Source organism: Sinohyriopsis cumingii, chromosome 2 (genome assembly GCF_028554795.1).
Source record: "Sinohyriopsis cumingii isolate HCF-2022 chromosome 2, ASM2855479v2, whole genome shotgun sequence".
In the NCBI taxonomy this organism is placed as follows: Eukaryota; Metazoa; Mollusca; class Bivalvia; order Unionida; family Unionidae; genus Sinohyriopsis; species Sinohyriopsis cumingii.
The window spans coordinates 84268224-84287100 of NC_142962.1; the positions used below are offsets into that span (position 1 = coordinate 84268224).

The window sequence follows — 18877 nt, forward strand, 5'->3', positions numbered from 1 at the left end:
CCTGAATGAAAAATGGTATCACTCAAACATCCAGTAGGGCAGCCATATTGCCATCTTGAAAATCTTGTTATTGCTGCTGCACCTGATTGGATGGTCAAAACAATATGGGATTTTCACTAAAGACTTCTTATGATCTCTAGTTGATCTTAAATGAAAGTGATACTAATCTGAGGTCCAGTATGTACAGCAGCCATCTTGTAGATCTTGTCATATTACTGACATGGGATTTTCACCAGAAGACTTTTTATGAAGTCTACCTAGTTGGTCCTCAGTGAAAATGCTGCCACTTGCACATGCAATATGGTTGACAAAGTGACCATCTAGAAAATCTTGTTATCACTATTACTTCTAAATGGATGATCATATTGTCCTGGGATTACACTAAAAGGCTTCTTAATTAGTCCTAATTGAAAATAGTGCTGCTCAGACATTAAAAATGCCCACTACGGTTGCTTTCTTGAAAATCTTAGGAATGCATATCGATAATGGGTTTTCAATGAAAGACTTATTATGTCAAGTAGGTTTTAAATGAAAATGGTGTCAATCTGATCTCCAACATGGCCACCATAATGGCCAATAGGACATTCATATTATGGCTACTTCTCCTTGATGGCTGGTTATATCAACATGCTTTCACTAGAAAACTTAAGATGATGTCTACTTGGCTCTAATTAAAATGGTGCTGATCTGATTTTTAGTATGACCACCATGGTAGCAATCATTAAAATCTTGTTATTCTTACTTCTCCAAATCAGAAAGTCATATCAACATGGGGTTTCCACCAGAAGACTCATGATATCCTGTTGGTCCTACCTTAAAGTGGTACTGATCTGATTTCCATCATGGTGACAGATGACTTGCATATTTCATCTCTGTCTGCTTTAGTTTGAATTTTGGCTTGACAATCTTGGTTATGTGAGAAAGCTTGCCAGTAGCTTCTTATAGGTTGGTGGTTCTTCTTGGTGTCCTCCTGGGTTCTTCCTCAACTAGATATACTGGCTGCCATGTGTCATGTGTTGAAATAATTGCATTAAACCCCACAGAATGAAATCAAAACTAAATGAAACATGTGCCAATCTGTCATGTAGTATGTCCATTACATAGCTAATTTGAAAATCTTGTTACTGCTGAAGAATATCAGAGATCCTTTCATTACTAAATGAAGAAATGGTCTTATATTGAATTCCAGGAAATTCTTTTCTCACAGAAGAATGTCAGTAACTTCAAGAGACTTTTGTTGTCTGTTTTTAACCATAGATGGAAGTGGAAAAAGAAATATGACTATTATTTTGTAAAAGACCCTATTTTTTCTTATGTTTCAGATAAAGAATTCATAAATGCTTTTTTTGATGATGGTATCTTAAAGCATGGTAAGCGCTATATTGTCTGTCTGCATGCTGATGCCACAGAATTGGTATTTGAAAAATGGACAGAATCACTGCCAAACATAAGTAGTTGTAGTGATGGAATCACTGTAGATCTTACCCCACCTCTGAAAAGTTCAGTATGGATAGGACCTACACAGAATACAAAATATCAGGTAATCCCCACGTGCAGTATTATAGCCCTATAATGTCACAAATATATACTGTTTTAAGTCAAAATATGATATTCAGTAAGTTCTGCCTTTTGAAAACGCTGCCAATGTGACTTGGTCACTCATAAAAATAAAGCAACTATTGATGTGCATTTTAATATTTTCATTAAAAAATTTAATAATTCCTTTGATTAGTTCTAGCTGCATTATATGATTATTTCTAGGATTTTTATGCTATTTGAGATTTTTTCATACCTTTTTTGGTGAATACATGAATTTTGTAAAAATAGTTTCACATTACCACATTTAGACCTTTACAAAATTCTTTTTACAGAGTTATCTATCTGATATGTCAATCAGCTGGAACTCCTTCGTGGATATCGAGGAATATGGATTCCATGTACACTCCTCTGGTATACAAAGATATGAAGTTGCCATTGGTATGAATATTGTACAGTTAAATGCTAGAGTTTGTCTTATAATGGGAAAGGGAATTAAGATAGTTGTATACCCTGACCAAAGAATTATGGATGGTAAGTAGTATTTTGCTGGTTACTTAGGCGGTCTAAGAGGCCAGAGCATCACTTTGGATGTAGGAGTTCGTGGGATTGAACCCCGGCTGAATTATACCAAAAACTTATACAAAAATGGTACTAGCAGTTGCCTTGCATGGCGGTCATCATTAAGAGGATGGTAATAGGACTGGTCAGCCTGGTGTCGGGATAATGTGACTGGGTCGGACAAGATGTTACATCCCTATTAACTGCCACACTGCAGACATCATAGCAATATGACTAAAAAATTGTTAAAGGTATGTTAAAAATCCAAATCACACATACCCCCAGTATTTTGCTTGTTGTAGGTCTATACCGTTGTGTGCACACATGCATGCACATGCACACACACACACACACACACACACACAATAAAATCAAATGTTTATTAAAAAAAAGTGTGTATAGTGTAGAAGTATTGAGACAACAAAGTGAAAGGTTAGTGAATTTATGCCTTAAGTTGTAATGTGTTTGTCAAATCAAACAGGTTGAATCAGATTATTACTATATGCATTTATATTTGTACTTTCTCTAATTTCCTTTGGGGTTCTGTTCCAAATTAGTGGTCCTGAATATTTAAATTTTTCTTAGGCTTCTTTATTTGGTTTTGGTGGTTAGCTGTAATTGATCTTAAATTGGGAGTATCGCCTTGTTTTCTAGCATCAAATAGTTCATTGACATTTAATGGGGCCATATTATTTGAAACTTTGTGCATAAGTCTAGCCTTTCTCAAAAATATTTGTTCACTTACTGTTAACATTTTAATTTCATACATTGCATTTGGGATATTTTCTGCATTTTCTAAGATGAGTCTGCAAGCTCTTATTTGCAAGCAGAATTTTGTAAATTTTCTTGTCAGAATATATTAACCTATGTTTAGTTGATAGACATTGCCTCTTCTTGCTAAATAGCCACATACATGCATTGACTTTATGACATATGCCTTGAATATGTCCATTCCATAACAAATTGTTGTCAACTATCACCTAAAGGATTTTGTCATGGGTAACTATTTGTAGTCAAATTTCATTCATCTTAAGATTCACATTATTTTTCAGTTGTGCACTCTTTTGTTTGGTGGTAATCATTAATACTTTAGTCTTGTCTGCATTTTCTTTCATGCCATTTTCTCTACACCAGGAATCTATTTTATCTTAAGGAGACCTCTAGGTCTGATTTTAGCTGTTTGAGTGTGTGTGTGATTTGGATTTTTAATGTAGCTTTAAAAATATTTGGTCAAATCACTATGATGTCTGCAGTGTGGCAGTTAATGGTGATGTCGAGTACTGGAACATCATGCCGCAGATATGTATCATGATGTCCCACCCAGTTACATTATCCTGACACCATGTTGATCAGCCCTAACACTATCCTCTTAATGCTGAATGCCTAGCAAGGTAGCTGCTAGTACCATTTTTATTAGTCTTTGGTATGATTCAGCCAGGGTTCGAACCTGTGATCTCCCACATCCGATGCGGACACTCTAACCACTAGGCCAAGCAGTCCTTAGCAGGTTAAAATCTGATAGTGTGGTATCATCTACATATAAGTCAGTAGATGAAATACAGTTACCTATTTTCAGTGGCAGATCATTTATGAAAACAAGAAAGAGGAGTGGGCATAGTATTGATCCCTGTGGTACTCCACATGTGATTGGTTCTTCTTTCGAAAATCTGCCATTTATTTTGATGCTGTTTTTTCATTCTTAGATATTATGTAATCCAATCAGTTGCTGAATTGTCCCATTGATAAAAGCTCAATTTGTTTATAAGAATGTCATGATCAACCTAGTCAAAAGTTATTCTAAGATCAGCTTGTATGGATCCAACTAATTTCCCATAATCTAAGGCAGTAATTCATATATCATGGAGACCAAGGCTGTCTCATAGGAGTGGTTTTCTCTGAACCCTGATTGGTTTTTATGAATTAAGTTATAGTTTGATAGGTTATCAAGGATTGCCATTAACATGTTTTCAAGTAGTTTGGACAGAGTCAGTAAGATAGAAATGAGTCTATAATTATTGACATCTTTGCTGACAGACTTGTGAATGTGGGTAACGTTTGCCAATTTCCATGTCTGGGGAAACACTGAAGTGGATATGCTTAGATTGCATATGTAAGCTATGCTGTCAGATATTATATCTGCAGCAGCCCTCAGGATATGTGGTCCATTATTATCAAGACCTGTTCATTTCCTTGTTAAATTTCAAAACCTTTTTATTTAGTATTGCAGAGATAAAATATGTGGTAGGGTGGAATTATTTTTATAACAGAAATTTCTTATTTCATTGTGAGTATAGTTTACATTGGATGGGTTCCTTTACTATGAAGGCTATGCTGATAAAATTCATTGAATGAATTTGCTATTTCAGCATCATCATCAGTAATTTGGCCTTGCAGGCTAGTGGCTATTCCATTTGAACATAAATGGTACCCAGGAAGGCAATATTTTTTCAAATATATGCCATGGTACAGCTGTAATTTGATTTCACTGAGTTCATATTAAAATGATAAGAAAATTCTAAATTGCATCTTTGCGTGAGTACCCCACATTAAAATTGCCTTCCCTGGGTCCCATATATGTTTAACTGGAACAGCCCTAGTTGTTTCATTTCTGATGACCATGTGGAACACTTACCTGCACCTAGTTTGTTGAAAACTTTCCAAATAGAATTTTTATTGTAGTTACTTTCTGCAGGCAACTGGTAGTAATTCTTCTTTGCCTGATTGATCATTTTGTTTACTTTATTTCACCGTGTTTTGTAACGTGCTTTCTGACCAACAGATTTAAAATAATCACAGGTTTTCATGGCATTAAGAATATCTGGAGTCAACAATTTGGGTTGGAAGTTTTACTCTGTATGTTTTTAAAGTTATATGTTTGTCAACCACCTGTATATAAAGTTGGGTCCATATAGCCAGAGCATCATCTGCATCATCAAACATAGATACTATATTCCAAGGAACATTATTGAAATCTTCCAGAAATTTATCTTCATCATAATGTTTAAATGACTTTTATGTTATGGTTTTATGAGTTTGGGATTTTTCAGCTGTTTTTAAGCTTGATTTTCTGATTAGGAATATTCTTGGAATATGTATTTTTGTCACATTTTCTTCCATATTTGTAATGATATGATGTAATAAAGTTCTGCATGGTCAGTTTCTTGTGTTGGTTCATCCACTAATTGGGTTAGACCAAATATTTCCGTGAAATTTAACCAATTTCTGTTAATCTGGTTGTTCATAAGATCTCTGTTGGAGTTACTTCATTTTGATCATCAGTCACTTTATAAACCATTGATATGAATTTAGTTAGCAGGAGTGTACAAAATCAGGATTTCTTCAAAGTGTTTTGTTAGCTTTTAAATGTTCAGTGGAGAATTCTAAGGCAGAAAGGTACGTAAAATGTACAGAAAATATGTCCATCTGCTTGCAGTTTCACATGAGGTTAAAGTTTGCAAGAGGTGTGATAAATGTGCTTGTAGTTTTCACATTAGGTTAAAGTTTGCAATAGATGTGATCAGTGTGATTGCAGTTTTCACATGAGGTTAAAGTTTGCAAGAGAAGTAATAAATGAAATTTCTGTTTGCATAAAATATAATTATTTCATGTGTAGAAGGTTTTAATTATTCATTGTGAATTCTTCATGGATTTTATGGATTATTAATGACAAGAGAAGCAAATTGGCAAGTAAATAATTTTTTTATATCTTTATGATGAATTTTATTTCTGCATGTTGCATGAAATTTATACCATTATGTACATAATTTTATTGAGAACATCTGCAATTAATATCAGCTTAACTTAAGAAATAAAAAGCAAAAAATAATTTATTTATTGCAAGTAGCCCTCTGTAAAATCAGCAAGTCATGTGCTGTCAGTAATTCTGATAAGGCTAACACTGATCTAGGTGATCCCTCTGCAGGTATGCTGTAGGGGAATACTTTGATCTTTGGCTCAGGAGTTAATGAGTTAATGTTTTCATGGCATTTGATAGCTACTTTTGTGCTGATGTGCCATAAAACAGTACTACATATATACCTAACATGCTATTATATTGTGTTGGACCGATTTATACCCAAAGTTCACATTAGCATACATCTTTGCACATCATTTAACCTAAAAAAGTCACTGTGACCAGCTTTACATTAATGTATTTATTTATTTCAGATTATCCATCTTGATCTATTTAAATAATGTAACTTACAATTTCTCCTATATTTAAATATATAAAAGCCTATTTTCAGGATACAAAAATTTAACTTGGTGAAGAGATTGGTTTTGCTAGAAACACTTTTTTCAATGGCTAATGTTAGACATGTGTAAATAAGTACAGTTAAAATATTAAATTTACATTAACATAGATTCTGAAACATAACAGTCATTATTTAATATTTCATTTTCTGATGTAATTGTATTTCAGGAACCTCTCCCTATGGTGTAGACATCTATACATTTGAAGATGTGGGACTTGTTAATCATGTAACAATCCATAACTTAAAACTACAGGTTGGACATGCATATTATGCATCTGTTAAAGGTAGGCAGTTTATATGATGCATATAACTGGGCCATCTCACATAACACATATAATTATTTGATATCACATGTACTTGGAAACCAGACCCGTCTCTCATGAAAACTTTACTTAGCATTAAGAATAATAAATGTTTCATCAGACTGGTAAATCTTACTTAAAACATACACATACAGCCTTTTTGTTGGTCATTATTTTAGAGCAACATTTGAAGAAGAAAAAAAGTTTATGACAGAAGGTCAGATTTGTTTATTGAACATGCCTATTTTAATCTTCTGAAGCTATTATTGTAATAAATATTTTATTTGGGAGTATGTAAGAATAACAATCATACACATTGTGTCAAGTTTAGATCTTTGCTGGAACTCAGTAGGGAAAGAATTTAATGTGGTGCCATCAGGTTTGTTCACTGTCTAAACATTTACTTGTGTACAAGCTTATATTTGGGGGCCCCGAGTGGTCTAAAGCGCTCTCCGTTGCGGATTACTGCCATCTCACCTCTGTCTGCATAGGTTTGAGTCTCGGATTTGGCCAATGTAGTTATGTGAGAAAGCTTGCCAGTAGCTTCTTGAGGGTCGGTGGTTCTTCCTCCACCATTAATACCGCCATGTATAGCCTATCGTGTGCTGAAAGATGGCGTTAAACCCAACAACAAGCTTATATTTAAACCTAGAAGGTTGTATAATCTCAATAAATCAATCATATCAGTGAAAGCAGCAAAAAGGAAATGCTCATAGTAAGCTATGTGGTCTTACTGGCATTCAGTTTTGTTCAAGAAGTATAGGGGACATGTATGTAGAAAATATCTTGACCTTTGATAAGGCAAAGTCTGTGAATGGTTCACTTAGTCATGCCATTGAAAGAACATTTAGTTCATGGGTCATGTATGAGTGTATTACTATCCTTAATTTACTTAAATATACTATAAGTTTGAATTCATTATTCTCGTGTCAGTTTTCATGGTTTTATAGAAAATGGCATTTTCATGACTAATTAAATTTGTTAATTAGGAAGGAAGTACCACTGATTCTGTAGAAAGATCGTTATTACCCAAGTTTTTAAATTCTTGGTTTGTAAAAACCATAAAATTAAAAACATGATAGGTCATAAAATGATTACAAATTGTTAGAGTCATTTAGTAAATAATATATTAAATACTAATTTTCTGTGTGGGGTTTGTGCTATAAATTGAGGTTATTTTGCTAACTACATTACGTAGTTTCAGGATAGATGTAAACATGTTGATGAGATTTGACTTCAGGTCATGGATTTTCTTGAGAAAAAAAAAACAGGTTAACCTAATTCATGATTGGCTAGCTGCTTAAGTACCTTACTTTCTTGACCAAGTTAGATTGATCTAGAATGAATATTTGACTCTCATTAGAGGAGTCATTTAATTGTTCAGTACATTTGAGAGGATTCAATTAATTTATTTAAATTATTCCTATGAATTACAAAGTATTCAGACTTTAGGACTAAATAGCTGTTGTGGAATTACTGTGAATTCATGTAAATTCATTTTGTATTATATCATTGTGATACATGAAGACTATGGGCATATCAGCACAATCGATTGAACTTCATTCAAAATATCATTGGAACTCATTTGGAATACTCAATACTTTTGGACTTGTGATAGAACTTTAAAACTATTTAGGATTTCATTCGCCATACTGTAATTTTAGGGAAATATATTATATTTTGAATTATATAAAACTTGGTTTTCATTCTTTTCTGTTACTGAAAGACCATGGAGTTGTAACAATAGTAACTGCATGATTTTCGTTTTTGGCTCATTCATAGTGTGTAAAATAATTTGCATTTCAGTTTTTAAACCTAAATGAGATGATATTTCAATTTTGGTGATGTATCACTGCAAATGAACAGATATACTGTACTTTAGCACATACATTGCATACTTTTTATATCTTTTTTTCCTCTCCTCAGGAGGGGTTTGCATTGTGTTTTAGAACAAAACAAACAAAATATTTCTGAGGAGAGGATCATGGCACTTATTAAATTGCCTTATTTAAGAAATAACTAATGCTTACAACCTTGATAATCCTGTTCTTTGATTGCTTGTGGTAATAAACTCATCATACAGTAGTTCCAGAATAATGTTGTATTTTAATGAGCACTTCCTATTTACACTGAACAGTCCAAACAAATGTTTTCCCTCACAAATAATATCTAAGTACAACATAAAACACATCTGCAAACTTAAAACAGAACCACAAGAAATAAGAATGACTCCAAAATAGGAATGAATCGGATTGCTCAATTCTCTCATTATATATATATATATATATATATATATATATATATATATATATATATATATATATATACACCTTCAATTATGACTATATTTCACAACATGCCCCCACTTGACAGATCATACTGCTCAAGAAATATTAAAAAATACCTATTCATGTGACATGCCCATCCAATGGGAAGTTACTTTATTCTTCTTCCAAACCTAACCAGCCAGTGAGAAATTAAATGAAACATGTCAACAAGCTCTTATCATTAAGATCAAGATTATTATTAGTAATTGTCAATACACATAAGCATCTATTTATAGAGCCAATGTAATTTTACATTTTTAATGTCCTAAAGCAGATCCTAGTCATGTAAGCAAAATCTAAATACAGTCATGATTACAAATTAAAACTATTAAACAAAATTATGTACCAGGAGTTACAAGAATATACATAACAGACCATAATGTTGACATTGTCAAAACTGTATCTGATGAAGTCTGATCATGAAATATTCTTGTGCTATAGAAAAATTGTGCCATACTCTAACATTTTTCTTTTTACATCAATTTGCATTTCATGATTAAAAGTAGTTATACTCACCCAAAATGAATTTAAAAAATATCAGGTGTAAAGTAGAAATAATAATTTAATTACACAAAATAGAAGTATTAGTACATATAAAAAGGAATCAATGTTGGCTTCCCTATGTTGGCTGACTTTGTAAAAAAACAAAGAAATTTGCAAACTTAAAAGAATCCAAAGGAACCAGATTTGGCTTCCTTATGTTGGCTGACTTCATAAAAAAAATGTCAGCACACTTAAAAGAATCCAAAGTCAGTTTCCAGGGTTGGTCTGCTTGGTAATAAAATAACCTTTGTATTTGATATCCTGTTGGTAAGTTTAAGTAATGAGTTTATTGCTCGCTGCCACTTGTGTTTATTCATCACCTAGGCTTCTTTTTGTTTGCCATATGTAATGATAATTGATATAAACATTCATTGATGTTTGTAGGGCAAATACTTTACACATCATTAACTTGCTTTAATAATACTTTTGTAACCCATGCCAGCAAAAAGATTATCATTTGGCATTCAAGATACAGCCTTACTGTGGTTCAAGTCCTACTTGGTCAACAGGACACAAATTATATCTGCAAAGGGAATACACTCCAGCCCATTTGATATGTGTTGTGGTGTTCCACAGGGGTCTGTTCTTGGACCTGTTCTCTTCATTCTGTACACTCGGTCGCTCTCAAGAGTCATAGATCATCATCGAGTGTCTCACCAATTGTACGCTGATGACACCCAAATATACAAATCTAGCCACCCAACTGAAGTTGATGCTACCATCCAAGGTGTAGAGAGGTGCATTTCTGATGTGAAATCATGAATGACATGTAACAAGCTGTAGATCAATGATGATAAAACTGAGACCATTCAGATCACAACACAAAGACTTTCTCATTCACATCCTTTACCTCAAACAATAAATATCAGCAACAACAACATTAAATTCACACAATCAGTATGAAACCTAGGTGTTACTCTTTGCAGTACTCTCACATTGCATCAACATGTCATGAACTTATGCAAGGCTGCATACTTGATCTGAGACACATCAAACTCCATTCACAAATATCTTTCAGTTGATGCCACTAAAACACTTGTGTGTTCATTAGTACTTTCAAGACTGGACTATTGTAACTCAGTTCTGTCTGGTTCATCTCAATATCTGCTCCAGAAACTTCAAAAAGTTCAAAACACAACTGCTTGGATCATACTTAGAGTACCTCAATCAGAGCACACCTCCCACTGCTCTGTACCCTACACTGTCTATCCATTCAATCCAGGATCAAGCACAAAATTTTTTCTCTGTGCTACATTTCACTGTCAGACTCTAGTCCAACATACCCATCCGACCTCACCATTGTGTACACACCAGCAAGATACTTATGCTCCTCTTCTGACAATCGTATACTTATTATTCCCATTATGAAAACAAAGTCACATCAGCAATGTTCTTTTGCATACTGGGGCCCAGCAATGTGGAATGAATTGCCCACTGAACTTAGACAGAAAGACACAGTGATCACATTCAAGAGGGTTCTCAAAACTCACTTATTTCGACTGCAACAACAAACTTAAAGACCTAATAATGTTTCCTACCTTAAATATTCTCAGTATGTTTTTTTTTTGTTTTTTGTAATAAATGTGTTCTCATTTCATGGTGTTTGTTTTTGTAATCATTATATGTTTTTTATCTTATAGGTGTTGTCTAATGTTGTAAAGCCCTTAGAGCTTCTAAAGATTAGGCGCTATACAAAGTTCTTATTATTATTATTATTATTTGCACTCGCAGTGAATGTATTTTCAAATAATGATTTCTATTTGAGAGAAACCTTTGTATAGTTAACCTTGATACAATAAAATCTTGATCATTTTGCACCTTATAACATATCATGCATGAACAATAGGTGTCTTCAAGCAGTCTGATGATATTCCCATCTCATTTGTGATTTTGTTATATGTCATAAGCAATACACACTACAATACGGATGCATACACAATCTGGCATCTGCTACATATATGGAGTTCATGGATATATCTTTTTCTTAAATAAATTTCGCATGATAAAAAATGAAGGAATAAATGATAACAATGCAAGGTTAGTTTCTTTCAAATAAGTGTCTTTTTTTTTCTATTTTATTGTACCATGCGGGGGGGGGGGGCACATATTCAACACAAAATTCTTAAGTCTTGGGACATGCACCTTGAGGAAAAAAAGTTTCACCATAAGATCTGGAACAGGAAAAAAATTATTATTTTATCATGTCCCGATATAAACAGTAAATAAGGTGTGTGTGATTTTTGTTTTTAAACCCTTTTGAGTCCATATTGGTTATAATAATGCTAAATAAAAAGTTTGATCAAAGACTACACTCTGCACTTTCAAAAAGTATTATGATTATTTTAAACATTAATATTTTAATTCTGCAGTAACATTACTGTAGTGTAATCCTTTATTTGATGTATTTTTTTTTATGCTCTTTGTATAAATCTTTTCATCTGCACCATACAGCTTTCTATGGGATTTAGAAGGATTTAGGACTTTCACATCCCTTGCCCTATTTGATCTCACAGCTTTAATCCACTTTTTTTGTTTTAAACAGGGTCTTTCAGAAAAAGAAAGAACCCTTTTGTCCCATCATCACTTTTGGTAACATCCATATGCAACATGGTGCACCATATTTTCTGTACAAAAACAGTATTCTAATATATGCTACATAGACATTTACATGGGGAAATTAAACACTTGAATGGCTAGGTTGAATACAAGGGATAAATGTATGTCATATCTGTTTTTGGCACGTGGAAACTAACAATTGTTTATGGAGTTTGCTAAATCATTTTTTCATTTAAAAAAGCAAATTAAGTCAGTTAAACATTTTTATGGTGTTCATACATAACAAATGCATTGTTTTTTTTATATTATAATAATATCACATGTTTGTACAATATAGGTGGCCAGTGACCTTTAAAATACATCACATGTGGGACTGATCATTTCAATAGGGGCTCAGCAGATAATACAGCAGTAATAAATGCATCTGTCCAGTATGAGTGTTAATGCTTTATCAGCACAAATCAAAGCAAGTATGATTATTATTGTCTTTCAATCAATCTATTTCATGGCTTAAATCATCCTGAAAACCATGGGTCAACTAATAGTTAATATTTTGACAAGATTAAGATAATAAATAATATTAAAGAGAACTAATCTGAATGTTCAGTTCAGTGTGTCAGATATGTTACAGGTGGTGCTCCTATTTCAACAAATGTCATACACTCCAGAGTCACCTAGGTCAATATGTTGTAGTATGTGCAAAGAATTAAATTCTCCCCCTTGCTGCTGTGTTTCACAAACTAAAACTCTGTAACCAGGAAATCAGAAATTTATTTTTTATGGACTTTGCTTGCTTTGCTGATTGCTTATTGCATACTGAATTACCTTCAGAAATGAATCACACTTGAACACCAAAGTGTTTTGTATATAGAGTTAAATCCAACTTAAAAGAAACATTGCCAATGTTCACAGACTTGCCAATAATCTTAAATACAGATGGCTTAAACATTCTCATTCAAGGCAATGGTATGTAATAACTTTTGTTCTTCAACACGGATATAGCATATCTTTGATTTACCTATAATTTAAGACAAATTGGTTTTTTCCACTTTGTGAGCATTTTCTATGCAAATTAACACAATGCCAGAATCGTGAAGCTAGGTGATTATTTGAATCCCTATTAGCACCACACCTTTACAATTTTGGCATATTTTGTGCATTTAGCTCATGACCACATTGGTATTTTATCCACTATGTGGTGGCCTAAGTTGTTAAAGTATCCAAATCAGATGCAGGAGATTGCGGGTTCAAAACCCAGTCAAGTCATACCAAAGACATAAAAATGATACAAACAGCAGCCTTGCTAGGCACTCAAGATTAAGAGGTTAGTGTTAGGACAGGTCAGCCAGGTGTCTGGATAAAATGAAGGGGTGGGACATGATACTACATGTCTGCTGCATCATGCACCAGTGCTAGACATCTCTATAATAATAATAATAATGCTTTATTTATTGAGGGTGACTCAGTAGTAAAGGACTATTCTCCCTTGAGACCCTCTCAAGGAGAGTACAGCAATACACATTATATGAAGATAGCAATAATTACTGTTTATTTTAACATGTTTAGTATTAAAATACTAAATTCCATTATCTTTTAGAAACACATACATGCTCATGATATCTCTTTGTACATTAATATTTTCAGCAGATTTTACATATAGTGGAAGCTTGTTCCACAGAACTGTGCCAGAGCATTGGAAGCTCTATAAATTGCCATACCACAGACATCATAGCAATATGACTGAAAAGTTGTTAAAGCTATGTTAAAAATAAATCTCACACACACACACACACACACTATACTATATGATACTGTTACACCTGGAATCACAAAACAAGGCTAGAGGGTGCATCTTAATCAGTACAATGGTCTTATGTTAAAAGTAGGTCATTGTGGCCCATATTTCACAGCACACTGACTTTGTTTCAATTTTGACACTTTTGTTGATAGAGTTATTTCTGGGCTCCTTAACCCTTTACCTCAAAGAGCAAAGTTACCCAGTTCAGTGCACTATAAATAGAACACCTGTTACCTATTCGACATAGGCCTGCCTGTTAAATGTTAAGCAATGTAGTGTATGTTACGTTTAACAGCAATTTTAACCATTTGACATTTTTGGTACACATCTATTATGTGTGGAAAAATTTAAGAGTAAAGTCCGATTGTTATAGCTGTGTATTTATTTTTCATGAAGAATTTGTTATGTGCTTTAAAATCTTGAGAGAACATGTTCACCATCAAGTCAGTGAAGCCGCGTGATTTTTGTCCACGTCTGCATCATCTGAATTTGATAATTTATAAAAACTAATTGCTGCCTACATCAATATCAGAGCCTTTACCTAATTTATTCAAGCTTTCATAGTTGTGATTCTAACTGTGAAAACTTTGTAAGTACTGAATGAAATCCACGACCTCCATTTTAGAGAGTGGAGATTACGACCCAGTTACTTTAAATAGCAGATTTCGACCAGAGCATAAACAGTGACCACATGATCTGGCATAATTGTCATTCACAGAAATGAATGTAGTATCTAATAGGGGGTTTTCTCCGAAGGTAGCACTATGAAAACTGCTTAAAATGGCTGATATTTACAGCAGGCGTCAAAAGGTGCTTCCATGTGAATGTAGTATAGGTGTCAAAAGGCGCTTCCATGTGAAAGGAGTACAGGTGTCCAAAGGCGCTTGCATGTGGTAAAGGGTTAAGCTAGTTGACTTTATACATCTTTCTTAGTACAACACTAAACTGTGAGTTTTTTTATGTTATATGCATACTATCTTATCTAAAATTATGAAAGTAGTCTCTGTGACCTGTATCTCATTCTCTGTGACTTTCTTCAAATTTTGTGTTAAAAGTTCATTTTTTGTGTACTGTTTATGTTCCAGTCATGAAATTTGATAATTAGTCACATATATGTTACTACAGTGTCCTTAAAACCAAAGAAAGTCACTGTAACCTACATTTTATACTTTACTAAGTTAAGTATATGTGTTATAGACCTACGTATGTCCTAAAAAAGTTAGAAGGCCCTCTGTGACCAAGGCAGTTGTAAGTAGGAATAAACTTGGTAATGACTCATTGTATATTGTGATATGTTTCCCTCAGCAGGTTAACTATGTGTTTGTTCATGTTTATAAGTAGAGGAATTAGGTGAATGGACTGAATGGTGCTTACTTTACATATGAGGCCTCACCTGTAGATATTCATTGTAATTATTAAAGCATGAACTGTGTACAGTGATATTCACCCAATAAAATCTGCCTTCTGTGGTTGGACAATGATAATAGCTTTTTAAGATTTTAAGAAGAACAACTTCAAAAACATTAATATCAAAATAGCATTACTGTGTTCATTATGAACTTATTACCTCTTCTTTGATATGGTTTAAAAGAATGTTTTTTTTTAAAAAAAAGTTCTTTATGTCTTAATGTACTGCTGCAGTAGATAGGTAGGTAGGTTATTTGGTATATTAGTGTTGTTATTCCTTTGAGTTTGAAGTTGACCATAACAGTACTGATTGGTTTTGTTTCCATGAATGGCTGATCAGACCACTTTGTGCTCTGAAGTGACTGGCACAATGCACTGGAGTTGCACCAATAGAGGATATGTTGCAGTTCCAACATTTATGATGCTCACGCTTCTGCACTGCCTCTGAAATTCTCCCTAGTTCAATGTCTTTAGCTCCAGTATGGATTTGACTGTGCCAGGTAGAGTGATTCTGTGTGAGATCTTCCCATGACTCAGTGTCATTGTTGAAATGCATCAAGGATGACCTGAGGGAATCTTTGAATCATTTTGTCTGACCTCCCTGAGATTGCTTTCCCTCCTTCAGGTTACCTTGGAAAATCTTTGGTAGTTATTCTTCTTACCTCCTGGTTACAGTGGCTTTGTAGACTGATGCCTCTGTACTCACACACATGTGCACATAGTCTGCCAAAGGCCTTACTTGCTTTAGCAATTCTCATGTTGGTTTCTTCATTGATGTGAACTGCACATAACAATGTACTTCTGAGATAATTGAACTGTAAACAGGGCTTAGCCATTCACTGTGATAGTTTCTATTTACTGTGATAGTTTCTTTGTAAGGCTTTCCTGGTGCATGTTGGTGCATCACCCCTGTCTACTTGATACTGATTGTGAGATTGAAATATTGTCACAAGCTGAATAGCAATGGTCCGTACTTTTTTTGCACATCAGACTTTGATTTTGCATTCAGGGAACAGTCATCAGGAAACAGGAAATCTTGATCAGCCACTTTGTATAACTTATTCTTGGCCTGTAGTCTCCTCAGATTGAAGAGTCCCATATTAGATTGGTGTAAATATAAAAGATTTAATGGGAAAGGGGCCAAGATCACTTTAGTCTGAATGTATGTTCTGCATTATAATGTTTACCGTGGCTACTGGAGACTGGTGAAAGTAGAAGTGAGCTTTGCAATCACTGATTACACTCTGGTTTTTCAGCTTATGACCATGTAGGCCATTCAAGTGTTTCTGTTTCCCCACCAGTTGAAGTTGACACAACTCCTCCAACTAGGACTGACAAGAAGATATCCACAAATGGGAGACATATTGTCTCTACATCATTTTTGAATCCATGGTAAGTGCTAGAGATATATATCTTATGATCCACCATGATAACTAAGGGTAAGTGTGGCACATTGAAGATCACACAGATGAGCCAATAAGAGTGCAGATTTGCAGTTTGATGTTGTTTAATATTGTTTTGCCCACAACAAATATGTGGAATATCCATCCATTTGCCATCTTTGCATCAGTATGTCACACATTTACATTTTGCTTGGATTATCTTAAGAAACAGTATTCCCTGTTTGCATTAGTGATTTATCATCACACTTTTCCCACAAATGCATGAATGAGGATAGAACACCCTGAGGAATTGAAGGTCAAGGAGGTCAAAGATTAAGGTCATATGGGGCAATTATTTTACTTTTTTGTCAATGGTTAAAGTATTGTAATCTGATACTGTTGTGAATGAATTGTCATCAGTAAAGAAGTTTAAAATTATCATAGTTGCTGTAGTAGTCAGAGGTCAAGTTCTTAGTTTTATGTTGGTTAAGGATCAAAAGAAAGAGAAACAGAAAAACCTCACATGAACCAGATTTATGAGTGTACTTGAAAAATCCATGAGGCTGATGAATTTACACATCCTCTTTGGGGGTGGATTTGGGGGGTGGGGCTTTTTGTAAGGTCTCCATCTTCTCTTTCCATTCATTGATTATTGTTAGATTAGGCACACAGGAATAAATGAGTTGATGAAACAGCTCTGGTAATTTGGTGCTTTAAAAGATCAGCTGTCAAAGATGCAGGGTTGTTTCTTAGTGTGTTCTTAAGGCTGCAGCTACATTGTCACAGGTTAAGACAATAAATTTACTAATTTTGCATGTACATTATTTACTATAGTAATATCAACAGCATGAGATAGGTTTATTCAGCTGTGCAAGAAACCAGTTTTCTTATTCATACATTCATTCATATACACACACACATATATATATATATATATATATATATATATATATATATATATATATATATATATATATATATATATATATGTAATTTTTTGTTTATTCAATAGGAATAGATATCTCTCTTGAGGCCTCATTTCAAATGGGGCTTAGGAGGATGTATGCTTGTTGCACATTTGGTAAATAACTAGAACTACTAGAAGTAATCTGAATTGATTTTCAAGTAATCAAGTATAATAACCATTTGTTTTTCTTCTAATGAGTGCATAGAGGCAAATTTCTTTTAAAAATTGCCTCAGTTTACTAATTTCATATATATTCCTACATTATTTTTTTGCCAAAACAGTAATGTTTAAAACTATATGATCTTACAACAGTTATACTGTAATGACCTCATTGAATCAGGCAACATTTTGTTGCTTTATCCTTACATAATTGTACAAATTATCCATAAACAAAGCATGAAAAGAAAATGCTAAAAATTAATACTGGTACAAGACTGTTACACAATGAAATTTCTTGGCATGCAGGTGTCAAAAATTTTGAGCATGAAGTTTTACACTGATCCAAGATGTTGACAGTAAGTAAATCTCAAACAACAAGAGTGAGAGCAATGAAATTAAGAGATAAATCAGAATTCTGTTTTCAAAGAAATTTATGAAAGATTGAGTTTCAGATGTTTTATTTTTAGTTCAGGTTTTAGTTAATGCATAAAATAAGTTTTATAATTTCATGGCAGCTACTGTACCTTTATGTAGTTTATTTCATGCAAGAGAATTAACTTGAGTACACAATGAGTCTTAGTAAGTGGACAATGGAGAGACATCAAATTATAATTTTAAGTTAATTATTATTTTCAGACATCAGTACAAAACAGATCATCTGTGATGGTTAAATGATTGACATTACGTCCAGTATAAATTAGTAATCTTCTAGTAACACAATGACATCTCTGAAGCATTTTTGTTATATATTTCCTAGCTGGACTGGAGTATTCTATGATCGAGAAAGCGGCATCTCGAAGTATGAATGGTCTATAGGGTCTCAACAGGGATATGATGACTTAATGCCATACACCACCGTATTTGAAGAATGTGGTTTGACAAGTGAAACTTCTAATGTTTCAATGAAAGAGGGACATGCATACTATGTGTCAGTCAAGGTAAGGTTTTGTTGAAAATTTGGTTTTAAAAATAACAGCAGATGCTTAGCAGGAAATAAAACTGCATTAAATGTTCTGTCCTTTTCTCTGGGCTTTATGATGCAGTATAAAATGGTTCATTGTTTTAAAAAAACTCAATTTTGTCTTC

The 18877-nt window shown here is 33.6% G+C and overlaps 1 protein-coding gene across 1 annotated transcript in view; it reads left to right on the forward strand.

Annotated features, from left to right (window-relative positions):
- LOC149805301 (uncharacterized) overlaps window positions 1-18877 on the forward strand; it is a 384402-nt gene that overhangs the window by 243235 nt on the left and 122290 nt on the right. The window contains exons 31-35 of the mRNA XM_089949218.1: window positions 1323-1540; window positions 1872-1977; window positions 6518-6634; window positions 16540-16675; window positions 18549-18729. Coding sequence (XP_089805344.1) covers window positions 1323-1540; window positions 1872-1977; window positions 6518-6634; window positions 16540-16675; window positions 18549-18729 — 758 coding nt within the window. The remainder of the gene's footprint in view (window positions 1-1322; window positions 1541-1871; window positions 1978-6517; window positions 6635-16539; window positions 16676-18548; window positions 18730-18877) is intronic.